This window comes from Cardiocondyla obscurior, linkage group LG07 (assembly GCF_019399895.1).
Source record: "Cardiocondyla obscurior isolate alpha-2009 linkage group LG07, Cobs3.1, whole genome shotgun sequence".
Taxonomy (NCBI): Eukaryota; Metazoa; Arthropoda; class Insecta; order Hymenoptera; family Formicidae; genus Cardiocondyla; species Cardiocondyla obscurior.
Genome location: NC_091870.1, coordinates 7843839 through 7868185, shown reverse-complemented (window position 1 = coordinate 7868185; position 24347 = coordinate 7843839). Strand labels below are relative to the sequence as shown.

At 48.2% G+C, this 24347-nt stretch overlaps 1 protein-coding gene across 1 annotated transcript in view; it reads right to left on the bottom strand.

Annotated features, from left to right (window-relative positions):
• The window catches only part of Foxo (forkhead box, sub-group O), a 143632-nt gene extending 121563 nt beyond the window's left edge, over positions 1 to 22069 (bottom strand). The window contains exon 1 of the mRNA XM_070659300.1: positions 20296 to 22069. Within this exon, the coding sequence (XP_070515401.1) occupies positions 20296 to 20739 (444 nt within the window). The 5' untranslated portion in view covers positions 20740 to 22069. The remainder of the gene's footprint in view (positions 1 to 20295) is intronic.
• Positions 22070 to 24347: the final 2278 nt, after the last annotated feature.

Below are 24347 nucleotides of genomic sequence, written 5' to 3'. Positions count from 1 at the left end.
CGGAAGAAGCATATGTTACATCCCGAACCGAGCATGACTTTATAATTCTAACGATAAATACGAACGACTCGATTAATTTATAATTCATTAATTACATTTATTGTCGGGAACGTCGTATAATTATGAGTGGACCCAGAAATATTTTTTTTTCCTCTCAGTGTCCCTGACTCTTCCGGAAAAGAGAATCCCCCGCTTGATTGAAGCTCTCCATCACTTTCCGCGCGGCGCAGGTGATGAAAGCAAATTATTTTAACAGAAGCGTAGTACTTATAATTCATCTCAACGGCCGAATGTGTGCATTCCGATATTTTTCTTTCCTAAATAAGCGATTAGTAAAAAATGCAAATAGCTCAGTGGCATTTTCGACCGCGATTTCAGTCAATCGAAACTTAGTTCATGATGCCGTCGATCGCGCTAAAGCTTTTATGGCGCGTTTAAATGCGAACAGCGAGAGACGTTACGTGCACGAAACGAGTATTCTAGATTCCCCGACGCGCGATAAATCTCTCGCGACTCGCGCCGCGAGTGTTGCGCAAGCCAATAAAGCGATAATTCGTAATTATGCATGCACGATCGGCAATCAGTCGGAGGAGAATCGCCGCACCGATCACGGATCATAGGTTATCCTTCACAATCCCGCTGTGAAATGCAACAGACGAGCGTATTATCGTCACAGATTCATTCAACATGTTTTAACGCACGTTTAACGTCGTCGCGTGCAACGTCACGTGATTTTTTCCGAAAAAATATTTCTTTCTTTTTTTTTTAACAATTTACATCTGCGGTAATTTAATTATAAAATTATTACTGGTAAATTCTCACAATATTACTATATAATATTCTTATTATTATGCCAACAAAACGTCTGTTTGCTTCATTTATAATAGTATAATACAGTTTTATTTTTTGTCAAACTAAAAATAGTTCCCAATAAATTGATCATAATTTATAAAAAGATTTTAAAGTATTTTTCTAGAGTACTTACTAGACCGCTGGATCTCGCTCAAATATAAGCTGATTATTATTATTTATTAGTTGATTAATTAACCAAAAGAGTTTTAGACGAAAACCGCGAGGGATGCGCAAAAACATATTGACCCTCCACGCGGTCATTAAGTTGTTTATCCGGTTTCACCAACCGAGCAAGTGAAATACCGCCCTGACAATGCGTGACAAGCAATCAGCATCGCTCGTAACGTCGGAGAGACACCCTCTCACCTTGCGCGCTTAACGGAAATCGTTACCATCCTCAAGATTTAAGCCCATTCCTTTCGCGACGGAAAACCTTAAGGTCGGACAAACATCCTAGCCCTAAACGCGCAGCGAACGTGCGAACGAGACACCTTCGTTCTGCGGTCTCTTTGCGGTCGAAGAGTTTACTCTTCGCGCTTGAAACTTAATAAGAATTGTTGCTTAAATCTGCGGTCAACATAAAGTATCACGTCACATAAAATACCATGTGTATTTCGTCAGGAAATTTGTTATCGACGTTTCAAGCTGCGAAAATTATTCTCGGGCCGTTCAAGCGCCGCGCTCTTTCGCTAATACAAAATTCCAATTACTCTCGGTCTCCGCCGAGACCGAGTGTCTTTACTCGGTTCCTATCGGCACGTCGGCGCTACTCGACGAACTCGATTTTCGGGCAAACGTCTCGTACGTCCGGACCGAAGCTGAAAACCGCTCGTGAAGCGCGGGATGCCGCGCACTACGATCGCACGAAGCGCGGCCGCGGGGTCTGGAATCATTAGCAGAAGTCATTGTTTCGACTCGGGTTTTATCGAGGCCCGAATACTATAAACGTGCGTCAGCTATTCAATGTAAATGAGAATGTAGAGCGCGGTCATGTTCTACGCGTTCCAGACATGCGGGGGAGGGTAAGGGGGGACCCTTCGAAGTCTCGCGAGGAAGCGGGACAGAAAATGCAAGCCACGTGTCTTCATCATTGACCTATTACCGTGTAATTCATTAATGTGCCGTATCTGTTACGCGATAGGTAAATTTTGCGCCATCGATCGGTCTGTTTTCCATGCCGTTTCCTTTATTTCATTCTTCATTTATTTATAATTTTTTTTTTTTTATTACGGCGATACTTCGTGCGCAACAAAATTAATGAATATAGGCATAAAAGCGCAAAACAGCTCCCCCACGTCGCGTATGTTTGTAAATCGCGACCGATATTGAAATATTTATACCGTGTTATTTCCGCTTAGGCACAATTTTTAAGACGCCGCGTCTCAGATTGCGCGACGGTGCGAAAAAAATATATATAACTCGCTATTAGGGCGCGATAAAAAATCGATACATAAACAGTATATTTATGCACCGCGGCTAATTACGTCTATTAATATCCGACATGTAATTAATTCAGTCTGTTTTATTTCCATTTGAAAATAATCGGAATCAGGCCGACATCGTCGGACGATTTGTAATTAATCGACCTTTCAAAACAGATAAAATTCTCACGCGCCGAGATATTTCTTACCCAATAACAAACGCGCTTAAATGCTTATTTCATTTATATACTTCTCCCAAATATATCCCAGAAGCAAGAGTTGGAGACAAAAAGAGGGCTTTTTAAAAATAATTCAGGAAGCAATTAGACCATAAACAAATAAGAGAATAGATTATAATAATTATTATTCGGCCGCTTATCGACCAAAAAGTGCCAACAATCCTAAATATCTAAAAGAAAGAAGAAAATAAAATATAAAAAGAAACCCCAGGATCAGAGGTGAGCGTTCTTTGAGCGACAAACGACTAATAAAATACGGATTGATAATCGTATAATACAAAACGGCGTTGTAGAGAAGCCGTCGCAATCTCGTTAATCGTCAGAAATAAGAAGGCGCGTTTTCCTCGTGGCTTTATCTCGCTTCAGTCGGCCAGCCGATTCGACGACGAGCGACGACTTTGCGTAATCGATCGAATTCGGATGCGCGATAGCGGCGGCTGTCGTAACGATACACATACAGGCGCCGCCTATCTGCATCCGCATCTCTCTCTTTCTTCCTCTCTCCCGCTCTCCCACGTTAAAAAGTACAGAGCGATTATGCAAGCCGCGCGGCGGCCGCGGCCGCGACTCTTACGAGCGGAGGCTAAGTTTAGAGCGTCGACGATACGTGGCCGGCCGTCCCCGCCGCCGTTCCCCGCGTCGCCGTAGCGCCCGACACTTGTTGGATAACGAAATCACGAGCGCGCGTTAGCGCGGCACCGAGGACGCGGGAGCGATCCCGATAGCGACGCGACGCGCGGCTCCTCTCGATATCGCCGGGCGCGTAATCGGCATCAGAATGCCTCGAGACACTTCTCCAATAGGCGGGCACAGTCCCACACTCTAAATAACGCAAGTCTCTTGTAATTCTTAGTATTTAATTTAATTGCTTGGTAATTAATATTAATAAATCGGTATATGTAGATAGACGGGCGAATAAAAGAAAATATTCAATAAGAAAAAACTGTTTTCGTTTTCGTATTTTCGCGACGCGTTATTGCGCCGGACTTGCTCGGATGCTGCGAGAACGGATTTCACGAAGGTTGCGAAACGCGCCGATTCTGGACGCGGAGAGCGACGGGCGAGGCAACGCGCGCGATATAACTCCGACTTTGGCGCGGACGGACGTACACCGAAAAGCAGATATGGCGTTTTCTAAGGCGACAGCGGCTAGCGTACGTAATCCTAGGCGGCAGAGGCAAGGGCTGAGAGAATCGGGGAGAAATCAGTCATCGGCAATCCGGCCGGCGCGGTAAATACATGCGGTACGTGTGAAACACGACGCACACGACGCACACGACGCTAAAGTCACGTTCGTTATCGGCCGTCGCCATATCTGCCGTTCAGCGTACGCGGCTCGAGAGAAGTCTTTCGTCGTCGGCGACGAACCCACCTTCGGCCTCGCGATCGCCGTGAACGAGATGATGTCTGCGGTTGACTTTGACCCCGGGCGGGAGAGAGACGTGCGCGCCGGCGGCACATGACGAAGGCGCGATTGGCGACACCGCGGGAGGGAGCGAGCGAGGAAAAAAAAAATCGAGAGAGAAGGAAAGAGACGGATAGACAGATATACGGAGTTAGAGAGAGAATGATAATGCGTGAGAGAGAGAGACACAGAGAGGGAGAGCGAGGAGAGATAAAGAGGCGCGAGCGAGCGCGTGTGACGACGAAATTGCGACGCTCGAGAGAGCCGGTCGTGCCCCTCACGTCGCACGCGACGATTGGTCCACCACTTCTCGCGTGTCCCTGCTGTCGATGCTGTTACCGCCGCCGTCGCCGATGCTGCTGCTGGTAGCAACGTTCAGCATATTGCGCACCAACGTCGGCACATTACGTACAGTCTTGGCAAGTAGTCCGACTATTCGCGCTCGGCTGGCGCGAGGTGAAGTCAGCCTCTCGTGACTACTACTAATTAAGGAGGAACGACGATCAACTGCCTTTGCGTTCCAAAGTCCACGGGGAATTCAAGATCGACACATGGCGGTCCATTCATCCGTCTCGAGATCAATTTTCAAATTTCTCTCCGCACGAATAGCGATTAAAAAAATAAATTAAAAAAGACGAAAAAAAAAAAAATTAAACAATAAAACTAAGCACACGAACAAGATAAAAGATGAAAAAATAAAAACGATGCAAACGCGCGGCTTGACTTTTAAAATTCTTTTATTAAAATCATCGACGTCGAAAATAACATATTATTATACTAGCTTGAAAAAATTCTTTTTTTTTCTTTTTAATTTAAAAATAAACCTCGACGTTAACCTTTCTCATTCTGTATACGTTTTACAATGCGAAGCGCAAACAAGTACGAAGTTGTGGGAGCAATCGGGTTTCTGGGCTGAGCATCTGCGGCGCACGGCCCCGGTCGTACGCGGCGAAGATAACGTAACTGCGCATCCCACGGTGCTCGGCGGGCGCGAAAAGAAATAAGCGCAACGCGGAAATGCGCCTGATCCCCCTCCCCTCCCGTCCACCCGCGCCGGCGTCTCATTGTTCGCGCCTCCTCCGCGTCTTGAATTCATTTATTACCTGGCGCGAGAGCGACAAATCGCCGATATTTGTCGCGTTTAACGCGCCGCAGCCGCCGCCACGAGCAGCGTGTCGAGGATAACGACGATTTACGTAGCCTAGATAAGTGTTTACCGTCTCATTATACACCTGTTCTCGCGCCGCGATTAACCTACTGCGTTCTCTTCGCCGACGAATTCTCGCACTCGTCGATAAAGCAAGTTATATCGCGATCTCCGATAGCGATCTCGAGAGACGCGAACCACGCACGTGCGTGCGAAGCGCGGCGTGCGTATTATACGTTTCTTTACGTAAAGGGGAATTAAGAAACGGAACAATTATTGCGGCGGCGGCGACACACCTTCTACGAGAAATTACTTCCCAACGCAATTGTTCGTACGAACGAGGAAAACGGATGCAGACGCTTTATATCAGCAATTTGCGTCCCGCGCGATACAGATCGAGATAAAACGACGCCTTCGATTGCGCTGATGATCTTTTGATTTGATACGCGTCGAATAGCGGGCTCGAGTGGGTTTCGACGCCGCGATACGATTGCGCGATGAGGCTTCTAGGTAGATAAACGTACGATTATCGTCTCTCAACTATTTCCACGGCGCGGTTCGACTCCTCGGATAAGCAACAGTCGGGATATAAAAATTACTGCGCGTAAAAATTACGTTGGGAAACCATACGAGAGTATTTCGCGCGGCGGTTTTCGGCCGTGTGAGATCGGCGAGGTGGCCCTCCCTCATCAATCGTCTATTAACGCGCGAATTTTCGCAAAGTCCTCTTCGCCGGCAGGAAATTTCTGCAATTAATTTAATTTCAGCCGCGCTCGTGAAATATTTTCACGACCGCGAATAACGCCCGAGAGCCGAAGAAATTTATAACGCCCGTTACGAAGTGACATCTTCCAGAGCGCCGGTAAAATCGCGCGACGCGATAAGCGTGCCACAGACATCCCAAAATCAACATTTAATCGTGTTTGCACAGTTGTACCTTGCACCACACGCAAAAACCTGCTCCTACACACTGCGAGACCTCCTTTATTATTATTTCTTTTTTTTTTTTCTTCTTATTTTTTATCTCTCCTCGTTCAGAAGTTGTCAAACGGGAGCGCGAGAGACCGCGAAGAAATTGAAACTTCTCGCTCGCAGACAGTTAGTCACCGAGGAGACAATAATTTGTTTACTTTGAAACCGCGACGTGTATCCGCGAAGCTTTCCGAATTGGACGCAAGTTCCGCCGGGGAGAAGAAAAATCCGAGCGCAAAAAACAACCCATAATCAGATGATGTCTTTGAAAAGTTTCCAGCTGCGACCGCTGATATATGCAATTTTGTCGGACCACGAAAGCGGCATCTGCTCGATATAACGTTGCGCATCGGAGGCTCTTGTAAATGTTCATATTTAACATATAAATCATTAAGAGTATTATTTAAAAAGAAAAAGAACCAGGCAGAGAGAGAAAGAGAGAGAGATTTTGTAAGTTTTAATTATTACTTTTCTGCGGGCAACATACTTTTTCCCTAAAATTTAATATGAATATTTCTCAATCATTTATACATATACGAAACCCAGCTAACTGCATACCGCTCGACCTTCGATTGAGAAATGCAACTCATGACGTCAAAGTCGCGCGAGGCCGCCCGCCGATCGACCTTTGTTAATCTCGCCCCTAGGCCGGTTAACGCGTCGCAAAAGATCCTGCATGCCGGATATTATAATAAATACTATATCGAAATTCATTTAAATGTATCGCAAGTGTGCATTAATAAATACGCAGTATTCGTCAATTAGATCGTTTCCAGTCCCCGCAATCGTCTCGATGAAATTATTTGTAATTAATGCCCGAACGTATTCGCAATGTGAATGCGTTCTTTCACGGTATTCGCGGACGAAATGCAGAAGCTGGCGCTAGAATGCGTACTTTATCGCTGCGCAGTTTATTTCGCGTGTTCGCGAAATAAAATGATAGCGGAATCTAATTTCTAAAGTCCAACTCGCCGAGACGGTATCTCGATATTCCGAATATATGGGATTTGCGACCGGGCGATATCGCCAATAATTCTTCCGCCGAAATTCGGCCAAAATTTCTTATCAGAATCTTTCGCGAAGTTTTCTCCCCTGCAATTGCGACGATATCGGGTTTCAATATGGTCTGGAGATAAGCGGGATCCTGCCCGGCGATGTCCATTCCTGCCGCGGAAACGAAGACGGATAAATAGACGAAAATAGAGGAGTTTTGCCATGATGCACTTTGGCAAGACGTTTAAATATGATTTTAGTAGCCGAAACGAATCTCAGAATAGGAGCATAACAATTTCCTTTATTATTGAAAATTTCAAAGCTCTAAATATCAGAGCTCCCGTCCCCTCCTTCCTCTCCTCAGGTTTGCTAAACAGACGTAAAAAATGTATTCTTTTCGCGCTCCGAGCTGAAAACAGCGGCTAAATGCTCGCAGAGGCATTTCTTGAATATAATTATATAATTACGAGCGGAGGCTGCGGCGTGTGGCTCTCGTTAATTATTACTTATGAAATACAGATTGCGCACCTAAAATACGGGGAGGAGAGAAAAAAAAAAAAAAAAGAATAATTACGAAGCTGTCAATTGTGAAGGAAACGTAGAGCTCAAAGAGCTAATTAATTAAATTAATTAATCCTTTGTACTTTTTGAACAGTCCACCTATTCAAATAAACTGATAATAGCTTTGTCCATATTAACGTCACTGTCGTTCGCTCGAAAAATCACGCAGGCACCACTCGCCTCGCGCGGTGTATACGGGGGACGAGTGAAAAAGGGAAAAAAAAAATTTAAAAAAAAAAAAAAACCCCGGAGCGTATCTGGATATATCATTTTTTTGAAACTGAAGATTCAACAGCACGGTAACATCTGAATGAAAAAGGGGAGTATAAATGAAAGGATTCGGTTGATATTCAGCTCTTTTCACGTCCATCACATCCATTCGTTATCAAGTCCCATACTACAATTAGTGTAAAAAGTAACAATTTTTCGTAATTATCGAACTATATCCGTTCCAGTTACACATACCCGGGGCTTCGTATTAGAAAATATATTTTTTCGCCCCAAGTAGCGCCCGGCTGTATTATATTTAACTATCTCAAAGCAGCATTGTGCTAACACCGTAAATATTATAAAAACATTAATCTTTTATTCGCGCGTAGGTGAGCGCCGGTTTTTAATATTCACCGTTCAAAATGCCGGCCGACTTTCGCGCATCATTAGCTCCTTGTTTATTATTAGATAGATTTGTTATTAAAAATCCGCCGCCCGCACGGTGTGCAAAAGACAAGAGCGTCGGGCGTGTGACACGAAGAAAAACGCGTCTTCCCCTGCGCGCCGAACGGGAAACGCAAGGAAAAGCTTTAATTAGAATGATGCGGAAAGTGCATGCGAGCCCCACGGCTGTAATACCTCTCTCGCGGAAATACGCGAAATAGCAAAGGTGATTTCGCGCGCGTACCTACGTCATTATGTAAACTGCATTTATTCGAAATGTCTGCAGATTTCGCGCTCGCGTCTCCGCTCGAACTTTTTTTTTCCCCCCCGTCCCTTCTCTCTCTCTCTCAATTTTTCTCTTAGATGTGTGAAGAGATACTCTGAGAAAAACGCGCTGGAAAGACCCAATTTTAATTTTACGACGTTCGTGATCAATATACCTAATTGAGTTAATCGCAAATAAAATCGAGCCAATCATATTTGTCGTTAGAAATATCTCAAAATTCTGATCAGACTCGAATGAAGGTGTATATCATTTCCCGTACACGTCGCGCGATCCCGCGTCCCGCTTATAATAAGACGAGGCGTCGTAAAAATTAATTAAGATGCGGACACGCTCGCGCTCTGCCTCGAGGTGAGTCCCGCCGAGTGAATCGTGGAAACAGAAGGTATGAGTATCGATTCCGCGGGCGTGTAACACGAGCACGCGACGCACGCTCGCCGCACGTCCGGCACCGATCTGACCGCACGTGTCTCGCGGGCGCGTAACGTCGCGCGAAGTAGGCGACCCTTTATTAGTATAACAGAATAAGACACGCCCGTATCTTAGTGAAATGAGCTGCAACTTTGAAAACAGACGTGTCATCCCGGCTGACGGGTGCTTCTGCATCGAGAGAGTCGCTCCACTTTTTCATCTAATTTTCTAATTGCCCTTTAAACGCTATATTTTCAAGAGCGATCATAATTCTTTTGCTCTAATGCGCGAAATTTGCAAAAGAAAAAAATGCATAAAAAATAACATCTTATTTATTCGTAAAAAAAAAAATAATAGACTCCCAAAGTTGAACCGTCATTATTAACCGGGTCAACTTATTATTTCATTCACGACGAAACGTTTCCATACGTCCTGATGAATTTTTAAAAAGCGGTTATGTATGTATGCTAATTTGCGTGGGGTAATATGATTTACGGGACTGTCATTTTATTTTATAAAGAAAAAAGAAAGAAACTTTATCTAAATTATATTTACGAATGACAATTTGACAACTAACACTCGCTTCAATATTCGCGGATTTCAGAATACGCAACGAGCGGCACATAAAGATTTCGCAAAAATTAAAATACCTTACGCGCAGTATCGAAATTTCTGTTCGAAAAAACTCGCGCTGTAAAAAAAAAAAAAAAATCGTTCAGGCTTTCTCTCTCGTCGTCTGGCGGCTTCTCGAAACCGTCGTTGCGCAACCGGCGTGTCTGTGTACGTGGGAAATAATATATGCCGATGACGCGTAGCGTCAGGCTCTATTGCGTGTTAGAGAAAAAGACAAGGAGCCGGCGACGCGGCGGATCGGATCGAAAAAAATTAGGGTCGCGTCGCGTGCGAGAACGACGGAGACGCTGGGATGCTGGATGCCTCCGTTCGCGCGAAGGGAGGGAGGAGGGTCTGGAGGAGAAGGGCGATTAAATGGCACGAGAGGTCAGTGCCTCGAATCGGGGGCCAGGCCCCAATTGGTACAGATGCATCGTGGAAGTATGAAACGCCATCGGGCAGCTCGAACGCGTTCTTTCGGTCCCGCGCTTTTCTTCCTCGCTTTCGGTCCCAATAGCGACGTGATTTTCGCGGAGACGGAGACTGACTGGCGCGCGAAAAACGGGCCGGGGACAAATTTCCACATTAACGAGACCCCGCGAATTAAATTCTATCGGCTCGGCGCGGTTTACGAGGCGTAAACCTGCAGGCGCGTCTCTGAATCCCTCGATTTTGTGAATTATTTGTGAAGAAAACCACGTTTTAAGTATTTGAAAGTATTGAAAAAAAATTAAAAAAAGAATTCTATACGAAAAAAAAAAAGAAATTTACGTTTTCCGTTTAATAATATTCCAATAGGATTACGAATTTATATAAACGCGCTGATGGAAGAGGAAAAGAGATCCGTAATAATTAATAATTAATAAAGAAACTATTTCCTCGTTACACACGAGGCACGATTATCATGCTCCAATTATAATTAATTACCTGCCGTCGTGTACGTATCTCGAAAGATTTCGCGTCTAACTACGTCGATTTAAAAGAAAATACAAGCGCTCGCGCGCTACGTGAAATGCGCAAACTTCAACAGATGCCATCGTTAAAACTTTAACTTTTGTTACGCAACTCGCTGCTACTCATTTACCTCGCTCATTCCTCATTCGTCAATTACTTAACCGAGGAATTCTATTAAGTCATTGTCGTTATGCACGTTAAGTCTCCTTTCCTGGTTAATATATCATCATAATGATCGCTCGCGCAGAAGATTTATAATCTTCAAAGAGATGTCGCGTGCAGCGGTTCCGATAAAGTTAAATATTTTTATTTCTTTCTTTCTTTCTTTTTATTTTTTTTTTTTTTTACAAATCATGGTTTCGCATAATCGCAATCGGCGCTCATTCTTCGACGTTCGATCGCTGATACGTCACGCGGGATCGCTCCTCCTTTCGTGGCAGCAAATCTTACGTAATTTCACTCTATTTCCGCGCGTGTTACGTGAACTTTTGCGCAAGACGCCTTTTATAATTGCTTACGGAGGGCCGTAAAAATATGCGCGAGCCGGCGTGCATTATGAATTCGGGCCTCGATTTAGCTTACGCGGGACAATGTTATCGGCGCAGTTATCACGAGGCCGGGTCTGCAATAGGCGTAAGCGAACCCCGAGCCGTGAGAAATTGACCAGTCACGCCGGAATTCAAAGGGAACAATCAAATACGATCGCTTAATTTCTTCGGGCTTGCTACGCCGCTGTATAAAACGTTACATGTAAATGGCCCGCGATAATAGCATGTAAACTACAAAGAAAAAATTTTTATACAAAGAATTACTGTCAGAGAACATGTGGACTCTGTGGAATTACAAGTTTAAATGCCGCGGCGGGCGCGACTTCTCGTGGCCAACCGTTGACGTGACCTAATCTCGCGGGGGGTTCCTCGCCGCCGATTAGAATTACGCTACATTAGGCCGACGACTATTGCTCCGGAATAATAGTCTGAGACATGTCGTAAGCCCCGCTGCGCTTCGGAGGCACGGAAGGCAGCGGCGCTTAGCATAATAATCGGGTCTTAGCGCGGCGAGTGCGTATCGTCAGGATACTCCACCGGAAGTGAGATCGAGAGATTAAGTCAAATGCGTGAAGGTATAACGAGATAGTTATAAAGCGATCAGAGCTCGTTTACATGCGCTCCGAAGAAGTGCACTAAGGGAAAAAATATAATTGTTTCGAAAATAATAGCTAATTAAACTTATATTTGCGATTTAAAAATATTGTAAAATTATAACGCAGAAAAAAAAAGGAAAAATTATATTTGTTCTCCAAGCGCGTGTTAATTAAACTGCAAAGCTGCTCCAGTTCGAACGTCTCTCCTCGCCTTCAATCTCCAAAGCGTTTTATTACGTTTTTTACTAAAAGGACCTGTGCGGTATCGCTGAACCGAACTATCCTTATTGTCGTCCCTATTGCCTTTAAAGAACTCGAGGAAAAGGACCCTTTCAAGTCTCGCCGTAGCTTTTCAGACCCCGAGCGCTGTCGCTTCGACGGATGCCGCAGGCGGCGGCGTATAAATTTTGTACGTTTCGGCCGCACCGGCGTTTCACAGCTCGCAATGCCCTTGTATTTCTTATCGCGGCCTCGAGTCATCCGCTGCGATCGGTACACGTCGATGATCCTCGGATCACGCGCGAGCCACGGCGCGGATGCTACTTGCCGCGCTCACGTTAATTCGCGAAATCCGCGTATCCCGCTCGGCCGCGTATCCGTTTCGCGGCGGCATACGTAACGAATGTGCGATACTCATTAGACGAGTCAAGGGTACGTTACGTGAAGAGTGCGGTTAAACTCGCGTACGTCTGGCCGCGCGTTACGTCACCGGCGTGCTCGCGTCAATCGGCGCGCATGCAACACGCGACTGCTCCTCGCGTCGCAAGAGGAAGAGAAAAAAAAAAAAAAATTGCAACGTACCGGAAGCACCGGAAATCCCTCCCGCCCCTCCGGACTAGGACCTGATCGTGGTGTCGATGTGAGAATAATCTTCGCGCTGACTTCGCGCGCAAAGAACATAGCAAAAAGTCGTTTCTTTTTTTTTTTCTTTTTTTTTACTTAAGTCGAAAATGAGCGTCTTAACGAAACGCGAAGGCACTTTAAATGTCAAAGAGTAGTCAGAAGACGAAGCCAGCTGCGTTTTCCATTCTTCCAGTGGAGGCCGCGTCTCAGAGCCGCGAGGATTACCCCTGTTCGAGCTCTAAGAGACGCGAATTTTCGTCGTGTATAAGCCAGGTGGAAAAAAAAGAAGAAAAAAAAAAACCCTCGACGGGAAAGTCCGGGGGAATTTACGAGCGGCGGACAATTTCGTCGGGCGGCGCTTTTTCGCTGATTTCGGGAGAATCGGACGGCCGCGACCGGACACGGGCTCTCGCGGAATTCAAATCGCGCAAAGCCTCGAAACGAAACGCTCGCCCGAGAGTCACCCGAGAAAATCGCCCCGGGCGAGAAATTCTACCGGAGAGAAAGGCGGACTTGGCGCGACGGAGGAGCGAATTGAGGAGCGCACGGCTGTAAAGCGCAGCTAGCGTGATTCTGTCGCAATTTGCAGCGAGGAAATCGCAGCCTTGCTCCAGGCAAGGTAAGTAGAGTGTTGACCACGAAGCCCCGCGGGGACTGACAGCTGACAGAGTGCATTTTAAAGGAGGAGGACGGATATACTTTCGATACGGCGCGACCGCGCTGTCTGCGTTCGTGCGCGGTTTTCTCTCAGCAGCAAATACGCGATGGACCCAACGGGAGTTCTCAAGTATATTGTTTGCGATAATTTAATAAATATAATTGTTTCAATCGCACTTTCGTCAGCAATTGCTACTTTTTCTTTTACTTCTTTTTATTTTTTTAAATTGTTAATGACATGAAAAATTTATTTATTAGCGAAATACACCGCGCATTATTTTATTTATTATTTTTCTTAAACTCCAATAGTTTTAAAAGATATATTATTTAAAGCGTGATATTTCTCAATACTTTATTTTCTTCTATATCGAATTTTTAAAATTGATAAAAATTATAAATGTATAATAAGGTGAAGTAGAATCCGGAAGTAAGTTAGCGTGAATGAAACGTGATTTCGAAACGACGACGAATGGAAAAGTTTCGACGGTAACTTTTACCGGTCCTGATCACACCGGGCCTAAAGGTGGGCGGGGGAAGCAGATGATCTCAAGATGACGATATTGGCGTCGCGAGGCCGTACACGGCGACCGAGGCAGGGAAAAAAAAAAAAAAAAAAAGAAAAGAGAGACGGAACGAGAAGGGAGTGATGGGAAATCGAGGAGAGAGCAGTCGGAGGAGAGAATGATCGGCGAAGAAAAGACACGGCTGCGACGCCGGTCGTCGTTGCAGTTTCGTGCAAAAATAACGCGGGAAGCCTTCTTTAAACTCACTCGAGCGTATCTGCGACTGAAAATATACGCGTCGCGCGCGCGAAGAGAATGCGACAAAGTAGAGGAAAGGAATTCCGAGACGGACGCTCGAAAATAAGACGGGAATAAGCGGCGGCGGAGCGAGTCGCGAAAGTCTCGTTTACGATTAGAAGCATCCGGAACGAAATTTTCCACGTGTTCTTCTCCACGTGCGGGGCGTTTAAAAATTGCAGGACGATCGTTTAGCTTATAATGACCGCGGGCGCTTTTGCGAGGGGCTCGCCTTAGGCCAAAGCCGAGCAAAATATTTGGCAAACACGCAGGAAAGCGCGGATTGAATTTTGCGCCGGGCAAAAATCGTGTCCAAATTTCGGAAAATTTTACGCCCGTAAATCTCGCCCCTCCCACGATCCGGTTACATAGTGTATGACGCGGGACGCGAGTCATTTTCGAAATACGCGCCCGGGCCGGGTCGGTGATTCACGCTAATTGCGCTGTTAACCCTCGCTTAATGACTGCGCGGTAAAACGCGGGCTTTTCCACGGAAAAACCTGGCGGCAGGAGCGAGCTTTTCGTTTCGAAGGCTGCAAGCACTCTGCCGCTCCGCCCGCGATTTTGCATGATTTACGCTTCCGTTAATTCGTTCGCGCGAGGGAGAGATTAGAAGACACGCGCGGCCCGAATCAGGCTAAATATTTCACAGCGAGACAAGCCTCGCTCAACGATTGGCCGCGATTGACGCACTGCACGTTCAAAGAGCAACATTGCTGTTTTATTTTATTTTATTTTTTTTTAATATTATACTTTTCTGTTTTAATTTACGTGATAAAGTAGCAGACTGAACGCTCGCTGATGTAACGAGGAGTTTTGAAGGAAACGCTGCTTAATTGATATTTTAAACAGAACCAATTACGTGGCGATTAGCAAGCTCAGGAGGGGAAAGAATTGTAAATGCACCTGGGTAGCTTCATGGTGTTCTGATTTCCCTGAACGGCGCGCTTGCGTGACACCATCGCACGCGAGGTTACCTTGTAATTCCAACGTCGTTGCTTCGATTAGCGCGATAAGCACACGTCGACACGGCACGCGGTGATATATCGCGCGGGTGTACGAGAGAGAGAGAGAGAGAGAGAGAGAGGCGATTATCATCTTCAAATAAACTGGGAATCTGCTCGTCGAGCAGGTGCGATAGAAATCACGCTCGTGGATTTCACGTCGGCGGTCGGAGTTTCAGAGTCCAATGCTCGTTTCGCGGAGATACGTTAATCCGCAGGAGTCGCGCTCGACGCGAAACGAGGCGGCACGGAACGATAGGTGGGATCAAATGTATCGATCCCCGCGTTACATCGACGGTAATTAACGGCGAGCGGGACGAGCCGATAACGTCGCGTAAAATAGATGCGACTGATGCCGCGGTATCTTGGATTCGATGGACCGGCCGCGCTAAAACGAGAAGGTAGCGACTGACCGCAGCCTCCGAGAGACGCCGTCGGCTTAATAAAAAGCGGCCCGCCATCTCTTAATATTTCCTGTCGGGGGATTGATCGCAAATCATCCCGCGGAACGGAGAGAGAAGGAGAAAGAAAGAGAGAGACAGAGAAAAAAGAACGCCGCGTGTCATGAGATGCACAAAAAAATTAAAAAAAATTATTAAAAAAATATCTTAATCGCGTAAGGCGGTATATTTCTCCGCCATTATATTCCGCTATTTATTCTCGATCTTACGCGCATCTCCGTTGAAAGAAATCTTTTCGGAACGAGGCGAAGAAGTAATTCCCCGAGAACTCGCAGCCCTCGTCGGAACGGAACTGGGATCGAAGCCGCGATTTCTTTGACCGGCGAGATGCGGCTTTAAAGTCCGCACCGTTCGCGCTGTCGGCGTCGCCCGCAGTCCGCCGCCATCATCGCCGACGTCACGTCGGGTCGAAGTACACGCATAAATCGATGCCGCCGGACGGACAATCGTCGTCGCTCATTTCGCTCACTCGAACGTCGCGCGGCGTGCATTATTTATGCGCGGATTGCGCCGCACGCGAAAGCGTCGTCCCGGCAAAAGTTCAGGGATACGTTCCGAGAACTCGCGGAAAGGAAAGAGAGAGATTCCAGCGCGCGCGGCGCGTTTAACGGCCCGTTTCATTCAAACGGGTCTCCTGCGAGGCCAGCCCGACGTCCCATCGGTCATCGGCGGATCGTGACGCGAGGTGGTAAGCGAGAAGGCCTCGCGAGAGAAGGCCCTCGGCTATTACAGTTGAACACCCTTTTAATTGAGGTCCGAACGGGCGATTGTTCCGTTTGCGTACTACGCGTGGCTCATTAATCGATATTAACGACGCGGTGAATAAACAGGGCTCGGCAAGTAGAGCCTCCTTATTACCTTTTATCGACGCTAACGCGGTAGTTAGATCAATTATACCGCAAAAACCTGCTGTATTTATGGTTAACGCGGTTGCAATTCGAGTAACGCGTTGCGAGCACAATAATTGGCCTCCCCGCCGACGCGCAATCGCGTCCTGCTCATCGTGGAATGTTGTTAAGGCCGCGCGCGATAATGTAGACGATGCGCTGCACCGTTGGCGCGTTATGAATTATCCTAACACGCGAACCGGTGTCTAAGGACGGAAGGAAAAGCCGGGCTTGCCAAATTACGAGAAGCATCCTGCGCGACGATCATCCCACGCGAGTTTCGACAGCTCGCGGACGGCAGCGTTCAACATAATGACGGCCCCGAGGTGTCCGATTCACTTTACAAATTGCCACTAGATTTACGAACGGACCAGACTCCACACCGAGAAGAGAATAAAGTTACTTTTGGACCCAGCCACTATTTAATTAATTTCTTTTTTATTTATATTTTTATATTTATTTCTGATTACAAATATATAATTAAATCAAATCATAAAATTTATAGCCGAAGCCGAAAGTAACTGTGGCGTATATTTTTTTTAAGTGTAAAACTTTTAACGACGAATATAAATGAATCGATTATAAATATAATTAGAAATCATATTTATCATTGGAAATATCGTAAAGTTATAAATAGATCCAAAGGTGACTACATTTTTCTTTTTTTTTTTTTTTCGATTTTTGCACAACAGGCCATCCGCCGTTTCTCATCAGTGTCGATCGCGCCTTCTTAATCACCGACGGAGAAAACTCGGCTAAATGTCCGACAGTATCTCCGCGCTGTTACGGCACGGTAGATACTGGAACACCACCAGCCAGTGAAATCGGAACGCCGCGCGCCGCGCTGAGTGCCGAATCCCTCCGCGAGAACGATCACCGGATTATCTCCGGGGAAAGGAAAGCTAACCGGCGTGTCTCCGGTCGCGACTTCATCTCGAACCGCGCGTTCTTCGATCCGATTTCTTTCATTGAAATTATCACGGCGACGCTGAAATCACTCGTGTGACTTTCCACGCGAATATTACGACATTATTTAATATTATTCAACTATCGTTTCTGAAATCTTAACAAAATGCATTTCGGTGAATATTTTCCAAAATAAAAAGTACAACGGTCGATTGCAAATAATTAAAAAAATCCCTTTTCGCATAAGTAAGCATTTAAATTATTTAATATTAAATTATTAATTTATATTTAAATGTAAGCAAACACATATTAAATAAAAAAAAGAACTTTTTTTTTTTTAAACGCTATTAAAACTCGCCGAACAAACAGTTCTCTCGAATTAAATAAGATTTTTCTGTCTGAGATAACTTTTCCCTCACCGTACAATGCATTCTGGCGCGCTCGCGGGAAACACGCGCGAGACACCGATATCTCTGTCTATCTTTTTCTTTCGGTCGCGCCACGTGATTGCACGCCGCCGCCGTCAGCTCTGCGCGACTTGCATCCGCAAGTTCACAGCTGCGGCCTCCGCCTCTCCAGTAGACTTTTGCGCGCGGATTCTCGCCGCGCGATAATTGAGTGGCTAAGTGCCGCGCACGGCAATTTCTAATATTTCATTTAAATAACGGAGACGAGAGAAACGTCGAAAGCGCATTTGTCAACTGGCACATTAGGCGCCGAGGAGTTATGAGAAGTCTTTATCCCCGGCGACTGTTAACCTCGGATATCCGAGAATCGCAATAAGTCCCCTCGGCTGCGCGTCAAAATAACTTTACCGTCCGTTCCGTCGCAATCGCGACGTCGGCACGCCTCGCGAAGGCACAAGGCTTCCCTTTCAGGTTCCTCTAAAGAACCGTCCCCGAAATCCAGGTAGTAAATTAGAATCATAAAAGGTACGAGTATCGGGTGGAATGCTCCTCTAAATTGGAAAATATATTATTTTCTTCGGCGTTGAAATTAAAATCTTCCCGGCTTGTCGAAGAACGTCTCGGGACGCGGCGCGAACGTAATCCCGAACGTTATTAAAATTATGCCCGGACGACCGCGGCGAAGCGCGGTGCTCGCGCCGAATCCGTCTTAACGACCTCGTGTCTTTTCGTCACATCGCCAAGACGTTTCCTTCCGCCACGCGTGTAACATAATAATTTTTCCCAAACCCGGCGACGCGACGAGGACGTCGACGGGCTGTCCGCGGCTTTCGAAGTAACCCGCGAGGTCTCGCTTGGCGGTCGAGGGACCGTCGGCGGCTTTTGCCACGGGATGGGTATTCGCGAAACGGCGAGACGCGACGTCACGTTCACGACACGTTGCACGAAGACTTCCGGTTCGCATGAAAGCAATCGTGCTACACGCGACGGCGCGAAGGTTAGACGCGGGAAGTCATCCGGCTGGAATTTGCGCGACACGTAACGCACACGTTTTTTGATGATTCACGCCGCGCGGTTACGTCGCAGGCAGGACGGACGTTCGTCCCGGGGAAGACGACGGTGCGAGAGGTGCCTGTGCGCTTCCTAATTAACGCGTTTTAAAAAAAAAACCCTCCGCCGCCTTTCGCGGCGTAACGCCCCAAAGAAACGCGCGATTCCCTTTGTCGATTAATTAATTTCGGCCCATGCTAATTAGGGACTTACGCTCGTTGCCGCGCTGAAGTCCGCGCGGAGAGGCCGGCTTCGAATCAATGCGTCTTGTAATTAACTCCGGACTTACAATTAGTTTAATGCATTTCGCCTCCGAGTTTAAATTGGGGTCCACTTAGCAGCGAGAGGCGCGCGTCCGGCACGTCGATGGGACAAAATTTTCAGATTATTCTGCAAGCGCGAAAATATTTCTCTACACGCGTTCGACACCTTTTTCTTTCCTTTTTTTTTTTTTTTCTTAATTAATGAAAACGGCTAATATCTCGCCGGAATAGTTTGGAAAAGCACTGTGCTCTTTACCGTTGATAAGAGCGAGGCTTTATCAGGCGGCGATAAAAGTGACAATGTGTACGCTGAGAGTCTTTTTCTTCTGCAGCCGAATCTGCATAGATTACTCGCGCGGATCGTGCCTCTAAAATTACGACGACGTATTTTCATTACGATGTAATCTTCCGCGGGAAACAGAGGCCCTAATTATGAACCGTAAAAATAATGGGAACGGAAAGGTACAACTGATTGCGTCACGGTCGAAACGGAATTTTAAACCGTGCGCGGTAATCGTATAAAGTTTATTAATTATTAATTAACAACAGAATAGCTCGAACGTAAAATGACAGTTGATCTTTTGATGACGTTAAATGAATGTAACGCAAATACGGCAAAATATTAGAACTGCAAAAGCGGGTGTTTATATCGAACTATTTGGCGCGGCACGTGTTATAATTAAAGCGTTAATAATGCAGGGTAGTGTTTATGATGACGGAGCGCGAACTTCCGTTTCGTCGAAGCGACGGAGAAGACGCGAGAGCGCTGAAATGGGCGCTCGCTGTCGGCGCGACTTCCGCGTTACGTTCACGGTCCTTCGATTTCAACTATATGTATTTAAAGCCCGCCAAGCCCCAATTAATATAATCGTAGGTATCATATCTTATAGAAGAAGAGTTTTATTTATATAAAACAGGCTCTCGTATTGAATCTTCTGTTTTATCTTTATTAATACATGCGATTAATCGGCGCTCGGTCGAAGTAGACCGTACGACCGTATCCGCTGACGCGATTTAATTTTAATCTTAATTCAGCTTCCACGTTGTCTCGTTCTAATGCTCAGTATTTAGAAAAAATAAAAGCAGAAGGCAAGTTAAATCGGGATTAAAATTAATCAGCACAGATGTAAATGATCCGGAGGCGCACGCGGTTCTGTCTATCCGACTCGAGGTGCCCTTCGGCGAAACCGAGAGACTTTGATTTAACGCGAAACAGGGCACGCGCGTTTCCCCGTCGCGGTTTACGTTTCGCGAAAAGCATCTCAATGTTGCGACTTAAATTAGATCTTGGCAAAGCCCGACCTCGCGGGCAAGGCGCTGGTACGCAAACTTAAAGGATGAAGAAGACGATGGGAAAAAATTCATTTACCTTCCAACCGGCGCTGCTGTTGTTGTCGCCCTTGTCCTTAAAATAGGATACGTTCTGGACCATCCACTCGTAGATCTGCGAGAGGGTGAGACGCTGGTCGGGTGCGCTGGTGATCGCCTGGGTGATGAGATCGGCGTAGCTCAGGTTGCCCCAAGCGTTCCTCCTCGACGAGTTCTTCTTCACCGGCAGCAGGCCCTGGGCGAGCTGGGCCTGATTAGGCGGCGTGCCGCCCTCGGCGCCCTCTTTCCCGGTCGGGGCGCCCTCCACGTAGCCCTCCGGCCGCGGAAGCGGCCATGTGTTGGACCGCGCGCGGGTCTGCGGCTCGAATCCGTTCTCGAGGTCCTGCGTGGCCGAGAACTCGAACGAGACCCCTTTCTTCTGCGGCTGCTGCTGCTGCGACGGGGTCAGCGACCCCGTCGCCGCGACCGGCACCGAATCCATCATGCTCGCCGTGTCGTCCTGCGGGCGAAACGCACACGCGTAAGTCGTCGGCGGAAATCGGTAACCGGCGATCGGCGCCACCGGGACCGGCCGGTCGCCCCCGCGCGTAAGATGCGAGTCGGGTTGCGTCTTGACCCGCGCTGTCGCCGGACCCGTGTGCGTGACTTACGCGGGATTACGCGCGCGATTTTCGCGGCCGCCTAGAACGCGCGGCGGTAGCGCTCCGGTTCGCGCCGGATCGGAAACGGGGTGTCCGGTGGTCTTTTCACTTTTTTTTTTTTTTCTTTTTCTGGTCACTCGAAAGAATTCCTTAGCACATGATCGTCGGAGTCGGAGCTGAACGAAATCGGTGCGTGGTGCACGAGTCGACGTTTACACGCGCCGGGAGGCGAGGCTCCGTGTCCGCGGCGGTCCTCGGCAGCGTGCGTGCGACCGCCGACGGTGATGAGCCAACTGAGGACTCCGACGGGAGCCGTTCTGCGTGCCGAAAGAGCGCGCGCCAGCAAGAAACGCAGACGAGACGCGTGGCGGAGGCGGGAGGCGGAGGCGGAGGAGACAGGGAAAAGGGGGGAAGAGAGGAGAGCGAGATAGCTGGAATGCGAAGCGCGCGGCGGAGCGGAGCGCGGGAGAGAGAGAGAAAGATAGAGAGGAGGGAAAAAAAAAAAAAAAACGGTGAGCGAGCGAGATAAACGGGTAGGCGCGCACGGCGCGGAGGGAAGGCGCGGACCCACGTGGTCAAACTGTGTTTACAAGCGCTGCCGTCCGCGTAGGTCACGTGGCCATGTTTTGATAGGGAACCTGGCCCGGCGCTGGGTGAACGGGTGGCTCTAAGCACCACGTCGCCGTGGATGGCGGCTGCTCGTTTGGGTGTCGCGGCGTGATCCGCGCGCGGCGCACGGTCCTCTTCGTCCGCGCGATGACTTTCGGTGGCGGCTGCCGACGGCGTGATCGCAGTTCCGGCGATGATGACCTGTCGTGCCCTCGTTGCTCTCGGGAGACCGTTCCCCCCTGGTATCTCTCATCGATGCCCTCGGACCCGCCGCGCTGGCCGCTTCGCGCGCGCGATCGTGCGCCTCGTCTCGATCTCCACTTTCTTCGATCTTCCCGGCACACGTCAACGAATTCGCGTCGGTAGATGGACCCCCGGCCCTTCGTCGCGTATTCTCGGTTACCGTCGATGGGGAGGAGGCGCGAGGTGACGTCCGTTCGCCTCGTGAGAAACCCCGTGAGAAACCGCGCGCGTATATCCAGTCCAGGGATATCGAACGAACCTATCTCACTACGTACGACTTGCCGGCAAGGCGGCGCGGCGCAAACTGGCGAATTCCTCGGGCCAGCGCTTGGAACTGACCGAGCGGAGCGAATTTGCGACGCCTGTCGCCGCGGTCCGGCGCGCCGATCGACGGCGCACCGCGCGAGAAAGAGAGAGAGCGAGAAAGGGTGATAAGCGAGTGCGAGAAGAACGGGGAAGACAACCGTGAGAGTACTCTTGGCGAGAGATCGGCGGTGGGAGATGCGCGGAGGGTACTCTCAAGTGTGGCGTAGCTGGGTGGGTGTCTCGGCGTCCAACGGTGGGGCAACGCGATCTGGGTGGGAGACGATTAACAGTGGAGGAAGGAGAGAAGGACGAACGGAGGCGAGAGAGACGGCTATAAATTGCAACTTTGTGCAACGCGAGGCTAAGTGGGAGAAGGACGAGCGCCGCCGCGCGATCCTAAGGCACGAGAGGGATGAGAGAGCGGGGAGGGAGAGTGCAGCGTGGCTCCGTATCTAACGGGTGGGCGGGAAAAGGGGTATACGATGTGCCCCCGGGGTTAGGCATCGGCACCGCGCGCAGAACACGAGGAGGGAATTCGCACGCGGTGCATCTCTTTTTTCTCTCTCTCTCTCTCTTTCTCCCTTCGTCACTCCCCCTCCCGTTCCCCGCGTTTCTTTCACCCCGCCGTTTACGCGTCCCTTTTCGTTCCGTTCCGTCTCTCTCTCACCTCCGTTTTTCTCTCGCCGCGCCAGCCACCCATCTTCCTTGCGCTCCTCCACGGCTCGATTTCGCGGCCCGGTACCGGCCCTTCCGGTACTTTTTCGTATCGCGACTTGTAGAATCCGAAAGATTCCCGGCGGCCGATCGAAATAACTCCGGCCCTCTTGTTTTCGGTCTCGACGTGCCTATCGCGCGGTACAGCCGTCCTCCGAAGCCCACGAAACATTCCTGAATACGCGCGCGGGAATATTGTTACACCGCGACGGCCGGATGCGAATTCTTCGCCGAAACGTCTGGCGAAAAAAATTGAATTTCGTCCCGGCCTTTTTGTTTCTTCCCCCGACTTGTAATCGTCTGCAGTCCCAGCCGTTTTTCACGGTCGGTGATATTTCACGTTTACCTCTTACGTTCGAAGTTTCGTTTATCGAGAGTCAGAAAAAAAAAAAAAAAAAAGAAGAAGAAGAAAGAAGAAAAAAAGAAAGAAAGAAAATCTAAAATACAGACTTTTTCGCTTTAGGATGAGTACTACGTAACCGAACTCTTCCCGCGATTAATGTTAACGACGCGTTCGACCCGCAGGCTCGTCCGAGTAAATCTGAATCTCCACGGAGTCGCAAAAGAAAGAGCGAAAAAAAAAAAAAAAAATACCAAGCTATTTTTAGACCGTCCAGTGTTTCGATAATTTTAAACACATTCATCTTCGAGAGTACACGGACTCGAGACAAAAGGCAGATGCGATCCGATCGAGGCGCAATTGCGTTTTCCCTTCGCTTATTTTCGTGGAGGCGCAGCCGTCCGGGGGCAGATCGGACCGCCCTGAAGACGCCGTCGATTGCGAGGTTTCTGTCACAACAGATTCCGGAACGCTCTTAATTATTCACCCGGAATGTTGTCGAACGATTTCGAGATCCCTCCGCCCGTCCTTCAATCCGGCCATTGTCCGAGGCCGGTGACATAAATCCCGCGCGCTGAAGATATCCCTCGTCCGCAAAAAGAAGTCGGGCGAAAGGGCAGGCAAATCCCGGCCGGTTGAAACAAGAAACGACGGCGCTCGGTGGCGGGCAAACACGCGGGAAACGTGTCGCCCTGTGCGGCGGGTGACTTAAGGCCCGCCGTCGCCGCGGCGTAATTATGCGACCTGCGCCTTCGATTGTCCGTCGGATATCCCGCGCTATGCCCATTGCTCAATGTTGTTTGCGCGCGCGGGCTAAAAACAGCGCGCCACGGCACGGCGCGCGTACAACGGCTTTGGACACGTCGGCCGCGACTAAAAATAGAAGATGAATGGATCCTTAAGGACTATACCTGATCGAGCAATTGCGCAAACAATTTCGACCGCCGCGCCGGGCGTGATTGCAAATTGTGCGCGCGTAACGGGCTGTATTAGCTTAAGGCCGTTTGACGGTGCCGCGACTCTCGACGCGGTTAATTCGGAAAACGTTCGAGATGGGTGCGCAAACGATGCGCGGGGTGAGGAAGGTGGCGGGAAAATCTGATGGAAAATCTCGGACGGCGCGGAGTTAAAAAATTTTCGCGATAGATCTTTTATTCGAGATTTTATTTCGTAGCTATTTTAGTTGAGGTCTGTTTCGTTAGAAGTGTCAGAAGTATAGATACGCCTTTTGCTAAATTA